The 27,176-nt window shown below is 42.4% G+C and overlaps 1 protein-coding gene across 2 annotated transcripts in view; it reads left to right on the plus strand.

Moving 5' to 3' along the window:
• Positions 1 to 27,176, plus strand: part of LPAR1 (lysophosphatidic acid receptor 1) — a 76,870-nt gene that overhangs the window by 38,468 nt on the left and 11,226 nt on the right. For both annotated transcript variants that reach the window (XM_030467284.1, XM_030467283.1), the window contains one exon: positions 875 to 1,622. In XM_030467284.1, the coding sequence (XP_030323144.1) occupies positions 875 to 1,622 (748 nt within the window). The remainder of the gene's footprint in view (positions 1 to 874; positions 1,623 to 27,176) is intronic.

Genomic DNA, 27,176 nt, shown 5'->3' on the forward strand with positions numbered 1-27,176 from the left:
GACACAGCCATAACAATACTTAATCCAAGAAATAAGGTTTGCTGTTTTTACACTACTTCTGTCAAGTACTGCTTTTCTGATTTTGTGCCTCACTCCTACTTCAAATTGGAATAATCCAGTTCTGATGAATTGTACTTAAAAGTGTATTTCAAACCCTGTGTAATAACAAGGCTAATGGAAAAAATAATACTTGCAGAAACACAGTGGCATGCTTCTTTTATTGTTTATAAATGCACTTCATGCTTTATGGACAGACATAGCCCCTGCCCCTGGCAATTCACAGTCTTAAAACACTGATCTTACTTTAGGGTGTTTTTTCCAGTTTTTGAGACAAGACAAGATGGAATGCCATGTGTGGAGACCTGAATGAGTCAAAACTTGCTGAGAAATTTAATACAGCTTTTTCTTTCTTTCTTTCTTTTTTTTTTTTTTTTTTTTTTTTGAGGAGCTCTTCTTTTAACACTTTTTCAGCCAAACAACAGTTTTCGCACTGATAACACAAATAAGGTGCCCTGCAACAGAATTAACTTTTCTTCATTACAAATTGCTTGCCCTTTTCTCTCAGTGAATTTTTCAGCGGGTTTTCTTGCCCAAGAAGCTCATTTGCTGTGTAGCCTACAACTGTATAAGAAATCATGCTAGCTCCCAGAGCAGATGGAAGCATTTCTGGTTGTTTCTAATCTGGTTGCTGCTACTAGACTCCTAGGGCAAATGTTTGCGAGTTGTGAAATTCCACTTGGTATAAAAAAATAAATTTGTTCTGAAGTGTGCTCTGTTTGTGTCCCCTTCCCTGCTCTCTCTGTGTGTCTTGTCCATGGAGGCAGTCATGTGTTTTCAGTTCTGATGTTCTTTTTTTCTTCCTCTCTTCTTTCAGTCCACAGCCATGAGTGAACCACAGTGTTACTACAACGAGACCATTGCCTTCTTTTATAACAGAAGTGGAAAATATTTAGCCACTGAATGGAACACTGTCAGCAAGCTTGTAATGGGACTGGGGATTACCGTTTGCATCTTCATAATGCTAGCCAACCTCTTGGTTATGGTGGCTATTTACGTCAACCGGCGATTCCACTTTCCTATTTATTACTTAATGGCCAACTTAGCCGCTGCGGACTTTTTTGCAGGGCTGGCCTACTTCTACCTAATGTTCAACACAGGACCCAACACTAGAAGATTGACTGTAAGCACCTGGCTTCTCCGTCAGGGTCTCATTGACACTAGCCTGACAGCCTCTGTAGCCAACTTGTTGGCCATTGCTATTGAGCGGCACATTACAGTTTTCCGAATGCAGCTACACACTCGGATGAGCAACCGGCGAGTGGTGGTCGTCATTGTTGTTATCTGGACTATGGCCATCATCATGGGTGCCATACCCAGTGTTGGATGGAACTGTATTTGTGATATCACTCACTGCTCCAACATGGCACCACTCTATAGTGACTCCTACCTGGTCTTCTGGGCTATTTTCAACCTGGTCACGTTTGTGGTCATGGTGGTCCTATATGCTCATATCTTTGGGTACGTCCGCCAAAGGACTATGAGAATGTCCAGGCACAGTTCTGGACCTCGCAGGAATCGGGACACCATGATGAGCCTCCTGAAGACTGTGGTCATTGTGCTTGGTAAGTGCTTACTTTACCTTCCCTGTTCTCCTCCCTCTGTTTCTTATCAAGTGGTTTCAGTAATGCCTATCCAGCTTCTAGGAATTGGGCAGCATTTGGAAGACACTAGGAGAGGCAGGGGCGACAAGAACTTCCAGCTTTCATTACTGTATTGGGGGTTTCAAGGTTATTTTTGGAAGTGGGTGTCAGCAACTTGTTGCCCTGTAACTTGAAAGTGATGAAAAATCCACAACCTCCAGGTATACAGTGGTGCTTTCTTGCAGCAATGCAGGTTTAAAACCTGTTGCAGCAGAGTTCTATCCTGTGCTGAATGCCTTTTGTCTTTGAAGATGCCAAGATGCTGCAACCTGTGATAAAATAATCACAGGGAAGGCTCCATCTTCCACTGAAGTGCCTCTTCTCTTGTTTGCTACCCGGAAGGTGTAGTGTGTATTCAGGCAATATTCCCATGTCTGAAGAACAATGACGGGCTACAGGCTATCAAAGAAAACAGTTTGCATGTTAAGCAGGACTATATATACAGTTAGCTCAGGTCTGCAATGTTGGGCAAATCTGGTAGCTACCAAGGTAGCTAATACAGCAAAGTAGCATGTGAGGCACTGCTTAGGAGGTGCCTAAGCTTCAGGGCTTGGAAAACAGGGAGACAAATGAGACCAAATATCAAGACAGACAGAAAATTACTGTCTTTTTGTGGATGGCTCTTTATGGCATTTGGGTTTTGTCTGGGGCTCTCAGTTTCTTTATGCAAAAGCACAGCCTGAATACTGGGTGCCATTCTCTGGTGATGTTCTCAGAAGCTCTTTGTTGCTGCAGATGATTGTGAGCAGGCAAGGATGGTGCCAGCTGACTCCTTGTCCCAGCCTATGTTCCTTCCTGTGAGGTTCTCCAGGACAGTGCACACTTCTTGGGGCCTTAGTACTCTGTGGCATTTGTTCTGATAGTCCATAAATGCAACTGTACACAGTCTGAAAACCCCAAAATTGTCCCAGTTCCTGATTTGGCATCCTGATTTCCATGCCTTTACACCACATAGCTTGTGCTTTTGAGCAGTCATTCTCTGCACATGTGCTCAGAATACATGCAGAGCTGCAACTTGCATGTTTGCAGAGAGTTGATGTGAGTCACTATGTCAACTCATGGTAGCTTAAGAATACATGTGGCTTTCTGACTAACTTGTAAACAGCACGTGAACTGTGTAGTTGACTTGTGTTCAGCCATTGATAACTTGTATTCCTACAGGACCTGCTGTTATCTTCAGGGAAAGAATCTCCCAGGTTTTGTGAGAAAGGTTTTTAGCAGCGTGTAAAAGCACTTCTGGCTGCCTCGTGGGTTGGAAATCTGTCCCTTCCCACTGCTGTGATCCTTCTCAGAGAAAGCGGTGAGGTTATGAACACAAAGAAAACTCAAGTTTTGCAGGGTTTGTTTTTTTTTTTGAGAAATGTAGTCTCGTTTTCTGTCCTGAATGAACTCCTGTTCATAACAGCAGTGGACTTTTCCTGTGGGGAGCAAGACTGGCACACACTTGAAAAAGTGGAGGGGAAATAGTGAGCACTGAAGCTGCTGCAATGCAGAATTGTAGGAATAAATAAATAGTCACTGAATAAACAGCACAGGGCACATGACAGCTAATCCCAGGTACATATGGAACTAAAGGTATGTATGCAGCTAGAAGGGTAGGTAATGACAAGGACCCTCCTGCAGTCTCCTCTTAGGAACAGAGGTCACAGGAAAGGTGTACGGGTCACCCAATGTTGCCTCAACAGTAGAAGTGTACAAGGAACATAACGTAGCCCTTGTTCTTTTGTTTTTTTCTCCCTAGTTTGTACATTTTTTTCCAGATTTTGTTCTGAAATCTGTAGAAAAAGGCCAAAGGTTAAATAGCTTCAGTCACACTGGTGACTCAAGCTGTGCTGCTGATGTAGTTCAGTAGTAACTCTTGATTTCTCATTGGGACTATTTGGAACAAAAATTTTCAGGACTGCAGGTAGAACATCTTGAACCTTTCTTCAGAATTCAAACAGAACCTTATTTCTCATTATTGATGCAGTTAAATTCCTTCACACATTCCTTCCTTGTGCACATACTCTGCTATAGTACTTCATCTAAACTGGATAAAACATAATTTACAGAGAAAGGTGAGGCATTATTTTATTAAACCTGTTTGAAGAAAGCGAAGGCAATCCCTGGCTGTGACACACTTCATGCTATATTTGGATCTCACACGTCTCTATTAGTTTGAAAAGCCAGTTTGGTTTTTTTCAAAGCAGTGTAGTTTCTTTGGTTGGAGGAGGTCAGTCAGAGTGTAAAGAGGAAACAGTGCCTTCACCTCCTTACCAGCTGGGAGACAGTTGCAAAATAAAGATGGGTGGAAAACAGATGTGGGTTTGTTTTGGGTTTTTTTAATAATTAATTAAAAAAAAAATCGACTGCAGCCAAAAATCAAGACCTGTGGGCAACAATAGAGACTTAAAAGTTTGTCAGGTTGTTAGAGTGCTAATGAACCATGAGAAATGTTAATTAGTTGCCATCAGCTAACAAGTGCCATCCAATAATACTGCATTTGCACTTTAATGGAAAAAAAAGCAAAACCAAAAAAACCCCCACTTGTTAGGCAGTATCTAGGAGTGGTATATTTAACCTGTTGTTCAGAAGTGTGTCCTGCTCTTCTGGTACTGCTTTCAGTCTGGTTAGAAGTCTGGTTTAACATTTTCACGTGGGAAAGATTAAACTGGTAAAAGTGGTAAGGGTATAGGGTTTGGAGTTGATCTGCTTCAGCTTTGGAAAGGCACAAGATAGGTATCGTAGGCCGCCCGGAACAACCTGCTAAATGTTTATCTGGCTTTTTCTGCCTCAGTGAACTTCAGTAGCATACAGGTAAAGACCCCCTGCTTTCCTTAGTGTGCAGATCAGGATAATACATTGCTGTCTGAGGCTGAAACCAACTTTTTGCTGGAGGTGGAGAGGGGTAAGGGAGCATTTCAGTTTATTGTTAGGATCTCTGTCCCTCCTCCTCTCAGCTCTGTGGGGGGGTACTAGTGTGTGTCAGCCCACTTACTCAAGAGAAGGCAATTCCTTTTGGAGGAGGAGGGTGCCTTGGGAACCGAGGAAACACAGATCTGTGAGTCTGAGTAGGAGCACTTGGCAGAGGGAGGCAAGCCAGTCGTCATCTTAGGACCATTGTTGAAGTGCTGCCCAGCCATAAGTAACCTTTGACTGGGGCGGCAATGAACTGTTCGTCTGACTTTTAAACTTCCATGAACGGGTGAAGTCGGCCTCCTGGCCGCAGTCCCAGGCCAAGCCTCGCTGCAGCCAGCAGATCATCTTTTCCTCTTTTCCCCTTTTCCCCATTCACGCTACGATTCGAGGAGCAGGGGGGGAGAGCATTAGCACAACAGCTTCTTGTTCGTTATCTGCTCCACACCGCCTGCCCTCCTCTCGTCTTGCTGCCGTGCTCCCGGAGCAGAGGAGCCTCCCCGCAGGAGGTGCAGCCGGGCCGGCAGCGATGGGTTCGACATCTGTGGGGCAGGGGCAGGAGCCGCCCCTGACAAGGGGGTGATTGTGCCGGGAGGGCCGCGGGGTGCGCTGGCTGGGCCAGTCGGGGTCTGGCACAATGCGTCATCCCAGAGGGTGGGTGAGATGGATGCTGCTGAGTCCGAGGAACAACTCAAAACCAGAGAACATTTCTTTTTTTATTACTATTATCATTATTTATTTTTTAATTTATTTAATTTGTTTTTGTCTTTTTGTTGTGGTGTGTTTTTTTGTTGTTGTTGTTGTTAGGTTTTTTTTTTCTTGAGTAAAATATTTTAAACAGAAGGGAGTGATTTCACAATTGAACCCTTTTTTCTTTTAACAATGCTGCTTTTGAACTCTTTCAAGAGTTAACAAGGAACATAAAGCTCTTTTTCTAGAGTGTGCCTTTCCTTTGTGCTGGGACTAAGGCTGGACTGATCTGGGTACTGCACACAGCCATCACACCGAGCCTGGTTTGGCTTGCAGCTCAGTGACCCTTTGCCTTTCACCACCACATTCAAATGAGCAGTCACAGGAACAGGTGGAAAGGTAGCAGACACAACAGCTGAAAGGTAGCATCCTCTCTTCCATCCTCCACATTTTTTTATATCTTGCATTAGACGACAAAACTGAACTGACAGCCATAGCTAAACTGAATGCATTTGGCTGGACCAAATGCAGATTTGGCCCAAAAATGGAAGGCAACATCTAACTACTGATCTAAGAAGTAGTGAAAGCACCAAAAGAGGATTTCTGAGCTCAGGCTGAAAAAAATAGCTCCATGGCTTGGAATAAGTCATGACAGGATAAGGTCTCTTAGAGGTTTTTATTCCTGCATTTTTAGATAACTACTGGTTCACATAATTTCTGTTAGAAAGCTGACCTCTATGTTTTCCTGCAGAAATACTTTTTAGACACCCATCTTTACTTTGTCTTGTTTTTACAATGTGGATAACTCTTCACTATACCTCTATAAGTTTTTTCATTCTTCTCAATTTAGACATTAGATTGTGTGATTATGACACTAAAGTTTTATTACTGAATTTTCAAAAAGAACAACACTAACAAGCCTTCGTACATGTATTTTATCAATCCTGCCAATTAGCCTTCTGTGTTGGGTGAGTTCTCAATGGTGTTTGACACAAATCAGTCATGCTTGTTGAGCCAAACACCACAGCTAGCACCCAGGACATAGGGAGAGCAAACAATTAATTCACCATTGCTCCCTTTATGTTTCTGGGAACTAAAAAGACACTTAGGCCTTTCCCATCCATAAGACTATTCACTTTGTTTGGAGGAATATGGTATATTCTGTAAGATCTGGAAACTAACTTGGTTAAAGATAAACAAATGAAGGTTCCTTTTATATAAACTGTTTAGATTTGAAGGAGTCTCACTGTGTTTGAAGACAGTCCCTTACTTGTATTATAAAAAGGCAATAAATGCAAGGAAAACATCTGGAAGTTCAGTATAAACATCTGCAAGTATGGAACCTCTCAGCAACAGCTTTTTTTTTGTGCTCTCTCTTTCTGCCACAGTTATAAATTGCATGAAAAAATGATTTTTGTACTTTTGTAGCTTTTCTTTCACAACTAGGTACCAACTAGGGATTGAAAGTAGCAAGTAACTATGGTAATACATGTGTCAACAAATGCTATAGCCAGCAGTTAAAGCAAATAACTATGATAATGCAAATGAGTGTCAACATAGATTGGAGCCATACAGTTAAAGCAAATAAAGTGTGTTATTGGTAACTTTAACCTTTCTGCCTGTTTGACTGATATGCAGCATTTCATTCTAAGATAAAAAATGTGAAGCTCCATAGAGGTAAATGTTTTAAAAGATGTTTCTAATAACTATGCTGTCTCTTCTGGTGTGCAGTCTGTGCCTTTCCCACCTTCCTCCCTTATGCAGTAAGAGCATTTGATTTTCAGCACAGTTGGCGAATGTCACACCAAACCACAAAAAGGGCCAGAAAGAGGACCCAGGAAACTACAGGCCCGTCAGCCTGACCTCAGTGCCTGGCAGGGTCATGGAACAGATCATCCTCAGTGCAATCACACAGCACCTGCAGGATGGGCAAGGGATCAGACCCAGCCAGCACGGATTTAGAAAGGGCAGGTCCTGTCTGACCAACCTGATCTCCTTTTATGATCAGGTGATGTGACTGGTGGATGAGGGGAAGGCTGTGGATGTGGTCTACCTGGACTTCAGCAAAGCCTTTGACACCATCTCCCACAGCATTCTCCTGAAAAAGCTGTCAGCCCACAGCTTGGACAGGAGCACTCTGTGCTGGGTTAAGAACTGGCTGGAGGGCTGGGCCCAGAGAGTGGTGCTGAACAGTGCTGCATTCAGTTGGCGGCCGGTCACTAGTGGTGTCCCCCAGGGATTGGTGTTGGGCCCAGTTCTGTTCAATATCTTCATTGGTGATTTAGATGAAGGGATTGAGTCCATCATCAGCAAATTTGCAGACGACACTAAGCTGGGGAGGAGTGTGGATCAGCTGGAAGGCAGGAGGGCTCTGCAGAGGGACCTGGACAGACTGGAGAGTTGGGCTGATTCCAACAGGATGAGGTTCAACAGGGCCAAGTGCTGGGTCCTGCACTTTGGCCACAACAATCCCATGGGGAAGTCCAGACTGGGCATACAGAGTGGCTGAGAGCAGCCAGACAGAAAGGGACCTGGGAGTCTGGACCGACAGCAAGCTGAACATGAGCCAGCAATGTGCCCAGGTGGCCAAGAAGGCCAATGGCATCCTGGCCTGTATCCGGAACAGCGTGGCCAGCAGGTCCAAGGAAGTGATTCTGCTCCTGTACTCAGCACTGGTGAGGCCACAGCTTGAGTCCTTTGTCCAGTTCTGGGCCCCTCAGTTTAGGAAGGATATCGAGGTCTTGGAGCAGGTCCAAAGGAGGGCAACTGGGCTGGTGAAGGGACTCGAGCACAGACCCTATGAGAGGCTGAGGGAGCTGGGGCTGTTCAGCCTGGAGAAGAGGCGGCTCAGGGGAGACCTCATTGCTCTCTACAACTACCTGAAAGGAGGTTGTAGCCGGGTGGGGGTTGGTCTCTTTTCCCAGATGACTTTCAACAAGACAAGAGGGCACAGTGTTAAGTTGTGCCAGGGGAAGTTTAGGTTAGATATTAGAAAGAATTTCTTTACAGAGAGGGTGATCAAGCATTGGAATGGGCTGCCCACTGAAGTAGTGGATTCTCCATCCCTGGAGATATTTAAAAAGAAACTGGATGTGGCACTTAGTGCCATAGCCTAGCAACCGCAGTGGTGGTTCAAGGGTTGGACTCGATGATCTCTGAGGTCCCTTCCAACCCAGCCAATTCTATGATTCTGTATTCTTCCACCAGGTAGTGGTGGCCCTGGTGGACTAGCATCCTTTTGTTTTTTTTTCTGTGACATCATTACATTTTTCTTAGAGAGGTGGGCTGGGTGGCAAGATGAGGCTAATGTTCAGATGTGGGCAGCACATTTCACAGCTTCTGCTCTGGAGGTGGGAAAGTGTGAAGCCATAAATACGAGGTGACTCCATGGCCAGCACGGGGAGCACTGGTTCAGAGTCACCAACCCTGCCTGACCCCTGCATCTCAGTAATGTGTCTTGTGTATTGATTTAGTCCTGATGGAAAACCAGGGCAATAAACTCTGGAACTGGTGCTGGCAATACGAGCCTGAGCATAAATGACTTTCTGTTCCAGGACACAGGGTACAGTTGTGTGCAGCCCCAGTGTCTTTAGATAAGTATATTTTAAAAGTGCATAAACTATGAATTTAGCCCACAGTCAAGTAAATGGGAAATTATGACTGATGACCATAGTCTAAATGAAACAATCCTCACAGACTTCAGAAGATTAAGAGCTGCAGTGTGATGCCAGTAGTTTCAAGCGGTATCATCAAATATTTCCATGAAGAACTGAAACCTGAATGAAAATAATTTTATAATTTGGGTATTTTTTATTTGCATCTCTTATCCTACATAAATCTTGATGGCTTGGACTTCTTTCCTTTTTCTCAATAGAAGTCCTTAGGAGTAGTTGTGATTGTTCCTCAGAAGTTTCCTTGGAGGAAAAAGACATATATGTAGCTTGGAGTAGAGGTGGCCTGCAGGGTTGTTACCTACCTATAATATTTTTTGTGGGTTTTGTTTTGGTGTGGTTTTCCCTGCATGCATCTTAATGACATTTCAGTGCTGACTTTTAAAAAAAAAACTTACTGAAAAAAATTGTACATTCCAGTTGCAGGTAGGAAGTCTCCAGACGACCATCAACAAGACAAGAGGACACAGTCTTAAGTTGTGCCAGGGGAGGTTTAGGTTAGATATTAGAAAGAATTTCTTCACGGAGTGGGTGATCAGGCTATGGAATGGACTGCCCGGTGAGGTGGTAGATTCTCCGTCCCTGGAGACATTTAAAAAAAGACTGGATGTGGCACTCAGTGCCATGGTCTAGCAACTGCTCCGGTGGGTCAAGGGTTGGACTAGATGATCTCTGAGGTCTCTTCCAACCCGGCTAATTCTATGATTCTATGATTCTATGATTCTATGATATCATAGCTTATTTTCGTTAAAAGACTTCGTTATGAAATCAGTCAGATACAGCAACAAAAAAAAATAGAATTTTAATGATGTCTGTTATCCATAACAAGTTGGCTAATGTTTTTATGTTTATTCATATAAATGTCTGTGTTCTTATTTTCTGGACAATTGTAGTTTGGTTACTGTATTAGACAAACTTAGCTTTTTTAAAAGGAAAACAAATTTTCACAAAAGACTATTAAAAATCAGTTGGTTACATAACATCAGCAGAATGGTTTTTTGCTGTAAGTTAAAATAATGGGAGATCTGAAAACTTGCTAAAGATGTGAGCCTTTTTTTGTAAGTAATTATGTAGCAACCTGGGTGTGTCTTAAATTTAGACCCTTTGGACTTCAGGATGTTTCTTGCTTATTTTTTTAATGCTGCTAATAAGAACAATACTGTGCTGCTCTCTGACACTTAATCTGACCCTGAATCGCACTCACTGATCATTTTAATTGTCATTTATAGTTCTGAAAATTAATTCTAGTTATCTTTTGGAATTCTGTCTAGTAGCCTCAAACCAAATCTCTTCCCAGTACTGCTTGGCTGGTGAGGATAGTGAAAGGAGAATTAATAGGGAACACAGCATCTGTAAATTACACAGTGGTCAGTTTGTTTTTGATAAACCTCACAAGGAGCTTTCTTTTTTAAAATGAGCCTGTGCAAGCTCCCCTGGCTGAAGCAGAAGTTACTGGTGCCTTGGATACAGGTAGCTCTTTCTCTTAGCCTGGAGCCTGGTCAGATGTGTTGGGAGTCTTGTTCTGAATGTTTTGTTTAATATCTTTATTGACTTTCCAAATTAAAATTACTGCATCCCTTGTTACCTTGGTAACTGTCTTTTCTCTAAATTAATACAGATATACCTGTGTAATTCATTGTTTCATGCTGGGGAAAGCTTTTGGAAGTTTACCCGTCCTTTCCTCCTTCAATTATAAGTATTATTTATTTTTATTTGAGATCCTTTGAAATTGTGCTTTGAGAAATATGCACAATTTCCCAAGGTGGGAATGTGGTGTTTTTTTAATTTGAAGGGGCAAAAATCACTCTAGTAAATCTATTATTTTACATACATTGGAAATGAGGCCTTGCTTAATACAAGTCTTTCCCCTAACTTTGGTATAATTTATTATCTTTTCAGGAAAGGAATAAATCTGAAGGGTGAAGGAGAGCTCTCTGTGTTCTTCCAAGAATGGCGAGAGAGGGATAAGCCTTGAGTAGTTCTTGGGTTTTACTTATATTCAGCTTTTGCCTAAAAATAAAATAAAAATTTAAAAAAATATATAGTTGATTGCATAGGTTGTCTCTTGTTTCTAAAAGGCTTCTAAAAGTAATCACAGTGACAAAAGTAGGTGTTCTTAACAGGGCCAACTGAATGTGGTTTTTTCCTTAATGAATAATAGGATTTGGAAATCACACCCTTGCCCCCAAGCAGTAGAATCCAACCTTTTTTGTTGGATCCAGGTGAAATAGCAAACTGCTAAAGAAGGAGTGAAATTCACTTAGTGAAAATCCTTCCTAAAACCAAATTAGTGCCGTATCTCACACTGCCGTCTGACTCTGTTTAGCAGTGCTACATTCACGAGTGAGAGCACTCATCAAACTGGGCCTCTCAAAAATAACAGAGATGGGGACACATTGTGGGACATTTGCTCTAATCTAATGATCTTGGTAAACGTAAGAAAAGCTCAAGGCCCTGGGTAGAAATTATTACTAAGGAAAAAATCTAAAAATCAGTAAATATAGGAAGACTTATATGTAAAATGTAAGCACCTGACGAAGAGCTATTGATCTTGGAATTTTTGAGCAGAATTTTTTGAAATAGAAGATGAGAATCCATCTTTTAGAAGAAGCAACAATAATGCTTTTGCAAAATGGCTGTTTGCATGGCGACATTTTTGTCCTTTAGAAAGCATAGTGTTGCGTGAGAAGTTTGGTTCTAGATGTTTTGTTTTGTTTCATTTCATCCCTGTTTAAATTCCATTCATCTTCACATAAAACTGATACATCTCTAGTAACTGCTAAAGCAAAGCCTTTGCAGTCTGGAAGGTCTGGGGTAGCACTGATGTCCAGCTTTGTGTTTTCTTCTTTGCAATACCATTTGTTCTTCCCATGTTTCAGCAAAAAAACACTCACATGCAAAGCTGAACTTGGAGCTAGACCTCAGCTTGAGAAACTACATGAACAAACATGCCAGATGTTCACTTGTCACACTGCAGAACTACATTCAACGAGGCACTGAACAGCCATTTGTTTCCCCCAGTGGAAAACACAGAGAACAAGAGACTGTTTTGTGGGAGTGGGGCTCCTTTGTGTGCATTGGTTCATGGCACATGAGCAATGAGTGAGTATTCTGGGCTGTTTTTCTGGAGTGATCTGTGAAAACAGAAGTATACAATTCAAAACCCCAAGTTACTACTGCCTTAATAATTTCAGTGAGACTTGGCTCTTAATACCAAAACACAAAGTTAGTGCCAGTGGAAAAGCTTGCAGAGACATCTGAGATAGCAGCTGGTCAGTGGGATGGGAAGTGTTTGGCAGTAAGTGACAGCCTTCAAACAACAGCTTTGTGGCTCCCTCCTAGTCCCAGCATGAAAAGCATGTGGAAGGAAATGCCTTAGTTTGTGCAATTTTTAATGAATGTATTTTGAACCTGAATATGAAAGAAAAATGTGGTTCTGAGCTCTTCTGGATCTGGCTTTACTAGCAGAACAGATTCCTATTTTCCTGCTTTGTAGGAATATTACATTATATATATTATAATGTGGGAGATGCTGTCTCTGAGCTCACAAGTGGACCACCTTTTTTCTCTTTCCTTTCAGACAAAGATTTTTTTTGTCCTTTTTAAAAATAAACAAATTTCACCCTTTCCATAATTAATTTTCTGCAACATGCTTACAGATTTGAACCCCTTCTTTAAAGCTGAAATCAACAGCAACAGAAAATCTCTCTGCCTCTTTGCAGTTCATATTTGAGCAATCTTCTTGCCATTCTTCCACTTTTCCTAGCCTAAAAAGTCACTGAAGTTCGTTTTCCTTGTATCCAGGTGGAGAAGTGCTAATACTGTGCTCAAGCATGCTACCTGTGCATGTGGCAGGTCCACTGGGGACACTGGTCCTTTCTCGTCAGTGCCTGGAGAGCAAGCAAAAGGACTGAGCTTGTAAGGAAGGTCATGACACTTGAGAAGCTATGATATAACTTTTTACCTCTGAAGTGTTTCTTTTCTGTGCCCAAGTGTGCTGCCTTATGAAGTACTGGAGCAAGGGGAACTGCTGTAAGTGAAAATATTTGTTCTCCAGCTCCACTAGCAAACAGGAGGTGTTTGGCACCCCAGGGATGAGTGCTTTGAAGTTTGTGGGCAGGGTGACCTCAGGTTCTGCAACTGAGGAAGTGAGAATTTTGTCTGTTAAGTTTTACATGTCCCAGACATACGTGACACAGGGCTGGCCATCTGCTGCTGTGGGCTGGTGTTAGAACAGGCTCAGCGTCTTGCAGTAGGCTGAAATAGTAATTCCTTGATACTAGTGCTATGATTCTGTACTTTTAAAAGGTTCATGTAAGTCTGACAAGAGAAAGAGAGAGAAAACTCTTGCATTTCTTTGTGTAGAAGTAAGCGCTGTCTGCTTGAGTAAAGCTTTCTGCGTTAATCAAAACACTTGGTATTTGAATATGAATTTGCTAATATAATCACAGATATGCAAGCATGGTTAAGATTTTTTTTAAAATAGCTTTTTTCATGAAATAATTCATCTTCTGAAGATGAGGAAGGTGTTTCAGCTGTTATAGGCAGAAAAAGCTGCCAAGCTCCTGCATTTAACTTCTCTTCATGGAAATTGTTTCCTTTGACCCTGGACTCAGTACCTTCCTTGTTCTCTTAAAAGCAGTTTTGGGAGCTGTTTCCTATCTTCTGATATTGATGTAACCTCAGAAAGAACTTGTTCTAACATATGGCATTGATAATTCTCATCTCCCCTCGTTTGAAGTTTCTTTTAAGTGCTCACATTTTACTTTTTTAGAACTACGAAGAGTAATGTAGAGATGAATTTTCCAAGCAGGATTGTACATACAGAAAGAAAGGAAGAATACAAGTGTAAATCTATTATATATTTGTAAAATGGTCGCCACTTTCCTCCATTAAAGAACTTAAAATTGAAAACTGTAGTTCAAAAAGAAAAAACTAAGGAAAAATATTATATATAAATTAAATGGTTTAGATATGTAACTGGATTTCCTTGATGATGTGTTGGAATTATTTTAGTTTTTTTTTAATGCTTGCCTTCATTAATTGCCAGACCAACATATTTAATGACATACTTCCTACCATGACTCCCTCCTGCTACATAAGATAGAAAGGGGCAGTGGGAGCTCTGATGGCTATTCTCAAATGAGAGCAGTTGTGCTACCACCTCAAGAAAAGCCAAGTACCATGCCAGGGTCCTGGTGTCACTTTCCAGCCACCCCATGGCACACTGCCCCACACAGCCTGCCTGTTTCCCCCCTGTTGCAACTGCATTTCCACCAGCTCCTGTCAGCTGGGGGGAAAAACTTCTGCACGATTACAAAAAATTAATTTCAAACCTGGAGCAAATGAGAAGGAACAAGCAGGGTTCTTACTTATCTCTTCAGATGGTTTGGAGAGTGAGGATTGATGAGTCTGGTGAATAACAGCACTAGAAAGTCATTGATGTTTGATGTTAATCAGCAGCTTGTGCTACCTGGGTGGGTTACAAGCAAAAATTTCCTAGCATAGCCACAAGTTTGGGTGCGTAACTTAAGCAGTGAGGTGTCTACTCCCAGATTACAACTGTTTAATGGGGAAATATATTTCTTTCAATACACAGTGAGAAACTATCCACTTTAAGTGATGTGTAAAGCAGCCCCTTGCTCTCTGGCAAAGGGACTACAAAGAGTCACTTCAGGCTGTGAAGAGCCTCATGGGTGGGGAAAGGCTGAGGGGGTTAATCATGTCTTCTCTGCAGACAGAAATGCTTAACAACTCCCATCTGCTCATACCATACTGTAGAAAGCAGGGTGAGAATGATGTGTGGCCGTTTCTAACCCCTGCTTGCACAAGTCATAACAGAAATTTGTGATAGAGAAATTGTTTGTCTTGAGCTGGCAGACCTGCAAAGCGTGTTTGATGTTCAAAGTTGTATCAGCAGGACAGATCATCGTGTCCTGGGTCCTCCTCTGGAGGCAAATAGTGAAATGGAGTTCAGTGCTGACCAGGAGATCCTTTGCCTTTGCCATGCAGTTGCCCCCAAAAAATTAAAGGTAAGAATTTCAAGGAAGCCAAAGAATATGAAGGCTGGGACAGCCCTCCCACCCTATAAAAAGTCCTGTGATTTTAATTTCCAGTGGGTAAAGTCAGTGCAGAGAGGTATTTTGCTCATTAATTTCTTAATCAAAAGCCCATGATCTGTCTGAGTTTCCTAATGACATTAGCCAGCCTCCCCACCCCAGCAGTTCTGTGCTTTGCATGCTGCGGCACACCAAAACAACTGCTATGTATTTCCTGGAGTTCTCATTTGAACCTCTTGAGCTTTGCAAACACATATTAACGGTTTCTAAGATCAGCACTTTGCCCTTCCTACTCCCTGGAGGAATGGTAGAATACGTCACGAGACCATAAGCTGTTCTTCTATCTCCATGCCAGAGGTGAAGGTTGTATCCCATGGTTCTGCTGACACCCTCAGGTGTTTCAGTCTCATCCTCCCCGTGAGACTGAAAAGTTTCTATCCTCTTTTCTACATGTAAAGGAGATTGAGAGGTCATGGTCCACATTTTAGATAGTTCAGAGTTACGCCACCGTTTTTTTACTTGCTGCTTCACTTCATGTATGGTGTCTTAGCTAAATATGGAGCGAATTAAAAAAGGCTTACTTGGTAAGGTAGTCTTCTGCTGTAGGCTCTCGTGCCTGTGACTTGACAAGGTAAATTGGTTGGACTTTAATTTGTGTTGTATTTTGTTTCATAGTTTGGCCACACATAAGATTAATTTGGAGCATGCGGTTGTGTTTGCTTTTTCTTCACTGTTTGCTGGTTCATACCAGGTGGCACTTAGGAAGCTGAAGAATAATTTCCCAAGAACATGTGCTGACTAAAATTCTTGTTTTGAAGCTGAGGACTCAATAATTCATATTAGAGAAAATGAGATAACTCTTACTGATAGGCAAGAGTGGAAGAGATGTAGTACTCTGGTCACTCAAGCTGATGCACATTGTGAAGTATTGAAGAAACTGGTATTTCTGGTAATGCTTGGCTTAGTTTCTGAAACTGTGAGTGCTCCATGAAGATTTATGAATTTATGTCAACAAAGCTTTTTAGAAGTATATAGCAGTGGAATGTATTCATTGTTCCTTAAAGACTTAACAATTTCTTATTACTATTTCAATACATGTGCTTGTTACGTAACATAGGAAAATGAAGCAACTTGGATTTTTGCTTGTTCTGCTTTTTTTGTTCTAGTGCCAGAATAAAGGGTGATATGCAGTATTTAGCTCTGAACACCTGTAGAAATGGGGGGTTTCTTCTTTTGTCCTTCTCAGGCACACTATGGTCTTCATGAGGTCTCTGTTGAAAAAGCCTGTCAGTTGAAGGTGAGAAGATACAGACTACCAAGAGAGCTGTTACTCCAGCAGCTGGCTCTGGTCCCTCCTGAGTTTTGGCAGGGATTCCTGCCCACGCCATTCCCATCCCAGCCTAAAGGCTGCTCACCTTTGTAATGCAAGGAGAGGAGGTGCACAAACTCCCTTTCCTGCTTTGCCCCTCAACATTGCTCTGCTTGTCCCTGTTGTGCACTTTTGCATTTTGCAGCCTGTTCCCCCAAAAACCCTTCCTCTGTGGAGAAGGAATGTTGTGGGATGTAGGTGTAGTGGTTCTGGATGCTGAGGAAATACTGCTTGCTTGCTGCTTCACCTTCCAATTGCATTTTGGCTTTACTCAGCTTTGACGAGGAGAGAGTAATATCAGAGTGTGATAGAGCTTCATGTCCTTACTATTGTCACATGCATACACAAAAAAAGGTAAAAGGAATGCATTGTGGGTAGTAGCCTGAATTGCACTGGTACACAATGGGGATTAAAACTGGGCCCTCACTGGGGATAATTAGCATCTAACACTTGGCTGTTTAGACAGTATATTGCACAAAATGAGTTGTGCTCATTTCTGTCTTTCTGGCACAAAAGTTTGGCTCGGTTCAATCTAGGGTGAGGAGGGGTAAATTTAAATAAACAAACAAAGAAGACTAATTAACTGGAAATAATTAGCATAGTATTGTTTAGATGAACACTTCAGCTTTCAGTCTATTAGTCTATCAAATTTCCCAGTGCTGCTGCGTGATGGTGTTAAAGAGCAGAAAGGCTTTCAGACACTCAGCCCTGCCTTGCCTGCCCCACTGAGTAAGTGTGAGAGGTGTGTATGAAGACCTATGCACTCAAAAAATGTGACCTTTTAAGCACATTCCACACAATGCTGTAGTGATTGATGCCAAGAACCCATGAGATTTTCCCTTTATTTAGATTTTTTTGATTCTTCACCCGCCCTCCCCCTCCCCTCCCTCTGTTCCCAGCTATCCACTCCCTTTCTTTATTTATAACTTTATCTCTCTGGCCTTGCCCTGTTCAGCTGGCAAGCAGCAGCAGCACCTCTGAGAGCCAGTCCTGCCATCAGGATGGTAAATGGGAGCATCAGCTTTGGTAGGGAGTTGCAGGGCTGTTGCATCTGGGTCCACCCTGTCCTGCAGCACCAGTGGCCCTGTCCTGGGAGCCTTTTTCTCATACTCCTGGATTAGAAAAGCCATTCCAAACCTGTTTCCAGAATGCAAATACACCTTCTTGCCAACCACTGTCATTGTCATAAATACCCAGGGCAGGGAGAAAGACTCCTGGAAGAAAAGCAGTTTTAGGGCTTTTTCCTGAGATTTTGGAACTAGACTGTGAAATAGAAGAAACACTTGTTACCATTTCTCTGACTTGAAGGAGAGAACTACCTCAGTTGGAGTTTTGTAAAGTATCTTGCCTGCAGAGCTATTTTGCCTGCAGAGAGGCCTTTTCTTCCCAGCTTCCCTGACTGGTCAGGTCCAAGGGAGCTAGGCACAGGGATGCAACGAAGTCCACTGTGGCCACTGACAGGCATAGGCAATTTTATTTCTTGCCTCAAGAAGTCCCCTCTAGTCTCAATGGAGCCCAGAGACACCAAGCATGTCTAGGACAGGTCTTCCTGCACAAAAGTGGTTAGAGCTACAGAGAACACTTCTTGTTCCAGGCACCCCAACATTTTGCTTGTTCTAGAAAGCCTATTTCCAGTTCCTAAGTTCTGGACACAATTTAGCATCAGTAATAGAAGAAGCAGATTGCACAGTCAAGGTTTGGTCCAGAATGAGATTGTAACTGTTTCAGTAATCCCCTTCTAGGCAGTATTCAGCCATTAATGTAGCCATTTCCCAGGATGCAGTGCATATGACAGTGCCTCAAATTTCTAGCATACCCTTCTCCATTTAAAATTAATTGAGAGCTAGATCCAGATCTGTTTGAAGCATGAGTTCTGCATTGGGCTGTTTTCACACCAGTATTTCACTACAAATATTGCTTAAATCTTGAGAAGGGAGGAGAACCAGATCTTAAAACCTGGCCTTGACCTTAAAAATATATTAAAACTCTGAGCATGATCAGCTCGTAAATTTTGTGCTTTGTGCCTTTCACTTTGAAACAATATGCATTTCTGTGAAAAGTTTTAAGAGTGGTCTTCTGCATCAACAGAAGGCCAACATCAACTGCTAACTATCAAGTGTTACTTTGGACTTGGACAATAGAGTGTATCGTGCAAAGATGTCTCCATTGCATATTACAACAGTGCATATTGCACTGCTGAATGCAAATCATCCAAAAATAACAAAAACAACTGAAGAAAATATTGTACTTGCCAGAGGTTTTGTTAGAGAAGCTTTAGCATCCTTCTTTTCATTTGAAATTTAAGTTCACTGTCTCTTTTGCTGCTGCAAAGAGCAGGAAGAGCTGAAAAGAGGCCTCTGGATCCATCATTTCCTTGAGCAATTATTCAGATGTATGAAAGAAAGCAAAGACCACAACAGGAACAGAAAAAAAGTCGTCATGGGGAGAAGGCTTCTGATACTGTTTTAAAGAGTTAAGGTTTTTTGCTTTTGAGCCAGTAGTATTAGTACAGTGCATAGCAGAGGCAGTAGTGTCCTGATAAAACAGGCTGTAAAGCTGCATGTATGTGATTTTGCAGGCAGCTTTTTGCAATCGAGTGATATGTTGGAGTTATGCATGTGCTAAAATGTCTGAGAATAAGAGATGTGTGACACTGCATCTTGAAACCATCTCCTTCACTTACATGACATGCACTGACCATTTAAAAGAAAAAAAAAAAAGCCAACATGCTTGAAAGCTTGGAAGTTTCTTTGTTTAGACACCTCTATCTTTCATGGCCCAGAAAAAAAAAGAAATCCAAACCACAAAGTGCTCAGAAAAGGCATTTTAAAGAGCTGTGAGAGAAGAGTTGCTAGGTTAGCAATAGGTTCAGAAACTTCCTGAACCAGAAAGAGAGATACCAGTAACAGAAACATCTGGAAATATTTATTTATTTGCTAGCTCACTTCATTGTATGAATTGTTGTTTAGATGGACAGGACTTGTATTAGATTATTTCCATCATTTGAGAATAAAGGGCATATATGTGTATTGCCATTTGTGCCCTTGGTGTGAGGTTATTTCAAAGGATCCTTTGTTGCTGGGACCACATCTTCCCTCTGTGTGGTATGGTCAGCTCTGGCTCCAGGACTTGCTTAGAGTTCACCAGTTGTGTCATGTCCCTGAGTTATCACAAGTGCTTGAGGAGAAAACCCATTGGCATAGATGATGGGTCTGTACTGGGAAGGTGAGCCCTCAAAGTCTGGTTATAGCAGTTTCCTCTGAACCCCAACTGGTGGCTGGAGTAGAAGGTTTGGGTTGGGGCTTAGGTGTACCCCCAGTGGGCAAGGGCTTTACACATTGGCAATTCCCAAATGATTCTCCCTGGAGGACCACTGTGAACTGCTTACTCTCTGAGTAAGCCACAAGTGGAGGCTGCTGTCGTTCCTTTTGGTCTCTACACATAATTTTCCAGCAAGGGCTCACAGAGTCCTGTCCCTTTCCTTGGCATAGAGGCACACTGGTGGTTTTGCTTTCACCACTCCTCAGAACAAACAAAAATCCCAACCAGTTCAGTGCCTTGGGAATTAGAGAATGCAAACACAAGGCCACAGTGGCATTAAATAATTTCAAGCCATGTGATAACAACATGCTTTTGAATAGCCGTGTAGTGCTGAGTCAGAAACATCACTACCATTCCTTAATTCACACTGCTTTCCTTCTCCCTGCTTAGCATATTGGAGATTTTTTTTTAAGTATGAATGTTATCAGAAAGATTACCTAAGAATTCTAGCAAGGAAGTGTTTTGTCAGCAAGTTGGTGCTGCTGGTTATTCTGCAAAACCCCTGTGGTTTGGGCTGCTCCAGCTGTTGATCAGTCAGGAGGAGAGCAAATTCCACATGTAAGTTTTGTCAGTAAGGAGGAGGATGGCTGAATTGCAACCAGGAATCACATCTTGAGCATGGAGCCCACCAACCAACCCCAGCAGCTCAGATGGGATCCTAACATTGTTGGCTTTGCAGAATGTCCAGCCAGTTTCAGACATTAGATCAGCCAAACACAGATGAAATTATTGGGGAGTGAACTCTTAGATCTGCCCTGCACCTGTATCTGTATTTACCCCAACTTCATATGCCAACATTACGTTCTTTAAAGAAACACAGCTGATGAAACCTGCCTTTTCTGATAAACGCTGTTTAAGGCAGGACTGTAGTCAGGATAAATATAAACAGTGAGTGTTTTCAGAAAATATGTGCCAGAAATACATGGAATCATCAAACCAGAAGCAGGTCAGTCTTGAAAACCTGTCTGGTCACCACCCTGTTTCCAGCCCTGAATTGTTATGCACATAGAGCACATGGGTCAGGGCAAGCCCAAGCACAAATACAGATTGGGTGGAGAATGGATTGAGAACTGCTCTGAAAAGGACTTGAGGTTGCTGCTTGATGAGAGTCATAGTGTCCGGGGTTGGAAGGTACCCCTGAAAATCATTGAGTCCAAGCTCAACATGAGGCATCAGTGTGCACATGCATCCCAGAAACCCAATCATATCCTGGGCTGCATCAAAAGAAGCATAGCCAGCAGGTCAAGGGAGGTGATTCTCCCCCTCAATTGCTCTGGTGAGACCCCACCTGGAGTACTGTGTCCAATTCTGGAGTCCCCAACACAGGAAGGACATGGAGGTGTTGTGAGTCCAGAGAAGGACCACAAAGATGATAGAGGGCTGGAGGACTATGAGGACAGGCTGAGAGAGTTTGGGTTATTCAGCCTGGAGAAAAGGCTCTGTGGAAACATTAGACCAGCCTTCTAGTACCTGAGGGGGGCTACAGGAAAGCTGGGGAGGGAATTTTTAGCAGGGTGTCTAACAACAGGACAAGAGGATACATGGTTTTAAACTGAAAGAGGGTAGTTTTAGATCAGACATTAGGAAGAAAATATGTACTATTAGGGTGATGAGACACTGGCAGAGGTTTCCCAGAGGAGCTGTTGGTAACCCGTCACTGGAAGTGTTAAGGGCCATGTTGGATAGGGCTTTGAGCTACCTGGTCTAGTGGAACACATGGCAGTGGGATTAGAACTAGATCATAGAATCAGAGAATTGGCTGGGTTGGAAGGGACCTCAGAGATCATCGAGTCCAACCCTTGGTCCCCTACTGCTGCAGTTACCAGACCATGGCACTGAATGCCACATCCAGTCTCTTTTTAAATATCTCCAGGGACAGAGAATCCACCACTTCCCTGGGCAGCCCATTCCAATGCCTGATCACCCTCTCCGTAAAGAAATTCTTTCTAATATCTAACCTAAACCTCCCCTGGCACAACTTAAGACAGTGCACCCCCACCTGGCTCCAACCTCCTTTCAGAGAGTTGTAGAGAGTGATGAGGTCTCCTTGGAGCCTCCTCTTCTCCAGACTGAACAGCCCCAGCTCCCTCAGCCTCTCCTCATAGGATCTGTGCTCGAGTCCTTTCACCAGCCTAGTTGCCCTCCTTTGGACCCATTCCAGGACCTCAATATCCTTCCTAAACTGAGGGGCCCAATCCAAACCATTTGATGATTCTGTGATTAATGAAGTTATAGTATTAGGGTTCAGATGCCAAGATAGCAGGGAGAGCTATCTTACAGTTTTTACTGGTGTCAGTAAAACACAATGGCATCACCATGTGACCAAGGAAGCTGAATGCTGTGTAATTTTGGAGGAGGAACAAGAGACAGAAAATCTGTGCTCTTCTCCCCGTGTCATTTGGAGAACAGCTAGTAAGAAACGAGCAGATCTGAAGCTTGTTTGGCTCTTCATTTGAGCTACACAGTAGGTGGAGGTAGGGGTTCTTCCTTGAGGACTGAAATGATCTCGCTGTCTTGCTTTCATCACTAATTTTGCTAGATTGGCTAAGTTATGGCCGCTGCTCTGAGCTCTGCAGAAAAATGGTGAGAAGCCAGCCAGTATCACCAAGGGCTTTAAATGAAGTCCAGAAACAGCTGATGTGAGTTTCCATCAGGGTTCCTCCTTTACACACCTCCCCTTCACCCTGTACACATGGTTGCTTTTGGAATTTAAGTCATTGTTGACTCTATTCCTTTTGTTGTCAAAACATTTTAAAAGAAAATGAGAGCAGCTCTGATAGCCTTTTTTTCTAGTGTGTGGCTGAATAGTTAAGGGGTTTAATTCTCTTCTGAAGAAGAAAAAAAGCTGTGTGTTTCTTTTAGAGCAGCAGAAGTTCTTCTTGGAAGCAATTACTTTGCTGAGTAGAAGGATTTTGAAAACAATTTGCTTACAATGTAGTAATTGCTTTTTTGCTTTTGCTTTTTTTTTAACCCAGAAATTCCTCAGTGGCAGGCCTTTTGCCTCAAAGGTCTCAGTTATCTCACAACAGCTTTGTGTTTCCTTTAGGTGCAAGACCACAGATATCTGCTTAAAAAACAACTGCATAAATCTTGAGAATTCATATACCAGTGTGGCTGTCCCAGGATAATCTGACTTAAACTACTGTGAGCAGTGCCAAATTAAAATATCTGAATGATCCTGCAGGCACTGTTTTGGGTGTGTGCTGAAGGAGGAGTATTCTGTGCACCTACTTTAATTAGCAGGCATTGCAATGAAATATATTTCCTGTGTTTCCAGGTTCCATCTCCTGGGCATGTGCATTGAGCAGTACTAGTGAGCTCATCTTGTCTTGCTTCGTACCGTAGGTTTGTTGTTTTTTGGGTTTTTTTAACGTAGAGCAATTTGGAATCTGTCACTAGAAATTTGAGGAGGTAACTTTTTAATCACCATGACCCTGTTTCACCCCTTCTGCAAATGCACTGATTTGCTGTCTTCTGAGGAGGTATCTGAAGTTATTCCTGATGGAAGCTGCCATGGTTTGGTAGCAGCCCTGATCCTTCAGTTCCTTTCATCAGGAAGCAATGGCTGGTGTTACACTAGTTAGGTTTTCCATTTTGCAGCTTGCCTCTACTCTCACAACCTTGTGTTATTTAAAGCAGAAGGATGCAATACAGTAGATGGCCTTGACCATACTGAGACTTTTTGAGGAGTAATAACCTGGGAGAAACATTTTGTGGTTTTCCATGAAGAGAGGATGGAGGAAGCTTTTATTCTGGAGACCTGCTTTCCATGCAGCCCTATGGTTTGTGACTGTTTTTACAACTGCTTCTGGAAGTCAGTGTAGTTACATCTTTGGCACCAGGCTCCCTGCTTATATGCTGTCCCCTCTCTTTGAGTATACAGCTCAGCCCCTTGTCTAGAACCTGTTCTCATGGGGTGATCAGAGCAGTGCATAGTGCAGAAATGGGGTGAGCATATACCCATAGCATGCAGGATCAGTCGGAGGGGATTAGCGAGCTCTAAGGGCCATTCAGACCATGCAGAACAAATGAGGTTTGCTTTTTGGATGCCTCTGCTTTGTCATTCTCTGCATGCATCCTCAGGCTTTCCAAGTGCAGAGCAAATGCTTTCACAGGTATCTTCTGCCTCTGGCAGCCATCGGTGTGGCCTGCATTGTATGTAGTTGATCTGCCACATCTGATCAAACTGATATTAATGGTTATTTTCAAGGATAGAGTAACTACCCTGCCATACATAACAGTGATGTGAATTGTTACCAGATCACCTCAGTCCACACCTCAGAGAATTGTTTAAAATGTCTGCTGTATTTCGAAACCCTGTAGATGGTTTCGTTTTCAACTGCTGAAGAGTTTGCATAGAATGGCATCTTAAATCCCTTCTCCCTTGAGGACAAAAGTCCCTGGCAACCAGAGAGTGTTAAAAGGGAAGAATTTTCCCCTCACTTGCCCTGCAGAAGTGACAGGCTCCCTGGCAAGTCTGTGGGCAGTGCCTCCCTAAACACAGCCACAATCTCTGCCCTCTTCTCCATGTTCCTATGAAGGACAAGACAGCATTGCCTTTAGTCTGAAGACAGATGACAGTAGAAAATAAGAATTGTTATCTCATTTATTAGTGATATTAGTTCAGTGGGAACAGTGATGGCTCTTTCATGTCTAGCAGCAGAAGGCCCAAGACAAAAAGCTGAGCTGCAGCTAAGGCATGCTCCTGGGGAGGCAGCAATGTTAACACCTCTTTCTTCCTTGCTTGGTAGATAGGAGCTGGATTTAGATGGCTTTTGTCTGGTGCTTCTCATGAACACCCCTGAAACAGATGAAGGTGGCTGGGAATGAGCCCAGTGCTGGTGTTGAAAGTATTTCAGTATGCTGCTGCAATACAATTGCTCTGTGTTGCTCTTTTATTAGTAGGTGGGAGTAAATGAGCCAAAAGAGAAGACTCAGGGCCTTTTTTTTTTCCCCCTCCATTATTGTTCCTTTTTATCATGGCCAAAATCTACAGTCTTATAAAAGACACTGGAGTAAACTGTGTGCCAGAGGTCAAAGGCCTTACATCCTCAGAAACATGCAGATTGAGCAACCTTCAAAATAGCATGATAGTGCTCTTTTTTGTGGTTTCACAGGCTATTTATATAGAAATCTTTAAGCCACAATGACGCAGGATGTGGTACTAACACAGTAGCTGAAAGGCAAGTGCTGCTCTTGGACAAGTTTAGGTGCCATTCTTTGTTTAGCAGGGTTTAAATTTAGACAGGAGAGAAAACTGCCAAAGGTAGAGCCCTGTTCCCGAAACAGCAGGATCAGTTCAGGATGCCAAATCAAACTCACATCACTGATAACTGCACAGAATGGGGGGAAACTCAGGCATAGTGAGAGGACGTGTCACTTGTTGAACCTAGAAGTAATTTCAATGGTTAAACCTTTAAGTGGATGAGACTCAGGTTTCTTCATTTGTAGTGATGAAGGTGTTTAATGCATTATGAATTTTTCCCTTGTTTTGGTTTTTGCCTACTTGTGCTGTCTTAATGACATAGAACAGAGCTGTGCAGAGCATCACTTCCCCAGTAGCTGTGCTCCCAGTGTTTTCCACAGCTGTGTACTGGTGAGAGGAAGGGTTGGCTGAATACGCACCTTTTTTTTCCCCAGTATAATCTGCAGTTTGGCAATGTGATCCTTGTGGCTATGAGCTGAAATAGAGGCTAAAAAATTTATCAACTCTGTCTTCTGTGTTTGCCTGGAGACTTTAAATCAGTATAGATTCTGTAATGGTAAATATGAAGGAAATCACAGAGAAGCTGCCTTTGAAATCCAGATATTTATCACCAGCAATGAAACATTCCCAGACTTATTCACTGTATTTCCCATTTGAAGTATGGAAAATACTGTCATTACTGCAGTAAAATTACATGCTGCAGGACAATAAACACTCCTCGGACAGGGAAAGAAATACCTACTGTACACTTTTTCAGTACTTCTACCTACCTGATAATGTTTTTCATGAACCCAGCGACTGACGCATATAAGTTGATAAAACCACTGATCTTTCATTCTTCCTGACACTAAGAACTTACAGTATAACAGCATCTTGTCCACCCAGGAAAAATTCAATGTTCCAAAGGGAATTTTAGGCATCTGTGAAAACCAAGAGGTAGCTTCATCACTTTAAACCATGTGTTATCTTCAGCGTAGAAGTGTAGACCAAAAGCTGTATTTTATGCTCAACTTACCAGCTTTATCTAGATAGATTTAAATGAGTACATACAGAAGTAAGTGCTAAAACCTAGAATTTACCCTCCCAATAAGCTGTCAGTGTATACTTAGCTCAAACAAAATCTGGTGGTTCTTCACTCGGTGCTTCTCTTATGAGACCAATGCTGTGTCCATCTGCTGTCCCTCTGTTTTCTCATTGTTATGTCTAGACACCTGGTACTCTGTTAGCCCAAACTATGTCCATGCAGTTTTGACACTTGTCGTGTGGTGAGGTATACAGCCGACTTGTTACATCGCTCATGTACAGTCAGTCCAGGGCTGTTCCTGCTTTAAGGCAGTATTTTGATATGTTAACATTCAGATGAGTAGTAGAAGATCTTGGGGATGAGAGTGGCCCAACATACGTAAAAGACAGACTGAGTTTCCAGGAAGATTTATGCTGGAGTGACATCCCCCTAACCAAGAAGGTTTTCCCCTTGTTGTCTGCTTTGCTCCAGAGCTCATCCTCTTCATTGTCCCAGAGGAGCACAGCTGTTACTGTGTATTCTGCCTCTTAAAACTGTTTCATGTAACTGGATTTAATGCAGTTCAAGGGATGCCTACCACAGCTTAACTAGCTATCTATAATCACATAAACTGCAGTACAGCTATATAAAAATTAAAATGCGGGGTTTTTTCAGTTGAGGTGCAGCTGGTATATAATACAGCCATTTTAAGTATTTCTGCTTTTTTCATAACACTTTCTTCTATTCACTGTCTGGTAATAACATAGGAGAAAGAAATTTTATTCCTATTAAGGAAGCAGATCGAGGCTAATATTTTTATTCTGATATTACTAGATTTGTCTTATGTAAGAATTAAAGCAGTCCTTTACATATTAAATTGGATCCACCCATGCTTCATTTGGAAACTTGTGTTGCAACTGGATCTTATCCAAACATAATAGCAGTAACGCTTAATGTCCTTAACAACAAAAGAAAATACAATTAAACAACCTTTTGTACCAAAGTTGTTTGAAATCTGCTAAGCAAACTGTATTGTTTGAGTGTAGCATTCTGACTGCCCCTGGGAAATTACTGAAGTATCACCAGGGGATATATGGATTTCCAAAGGAAAAGTGGGCAAGTGTTTTTTGAAGATGTCCCTCAATTATTTCTCTGTGGTTGTAACACCAGTTTCTAGAGAAGCAGTGAAACACCCAGGTTCCAAGCATGCTGAATAAAACTTGTGGAGGCAGGCAGAAGAGTCTGGTTTGTGAGCGCTTTCT

Source organism: Calypte anna, chromosome Z (genome assembly GCF_003957555.1).
Source record: "Calypte anna isolate BGI_N300 chromosome Z, bCalAnn1_v1.p, whole genome shotgun sequence".
Classification (NCBI taxonomy): Eukaryota; Metazoa; Chordata; class Aves; order Apodiformes; family Trochilidae; genus Calypte; species Calypte anna.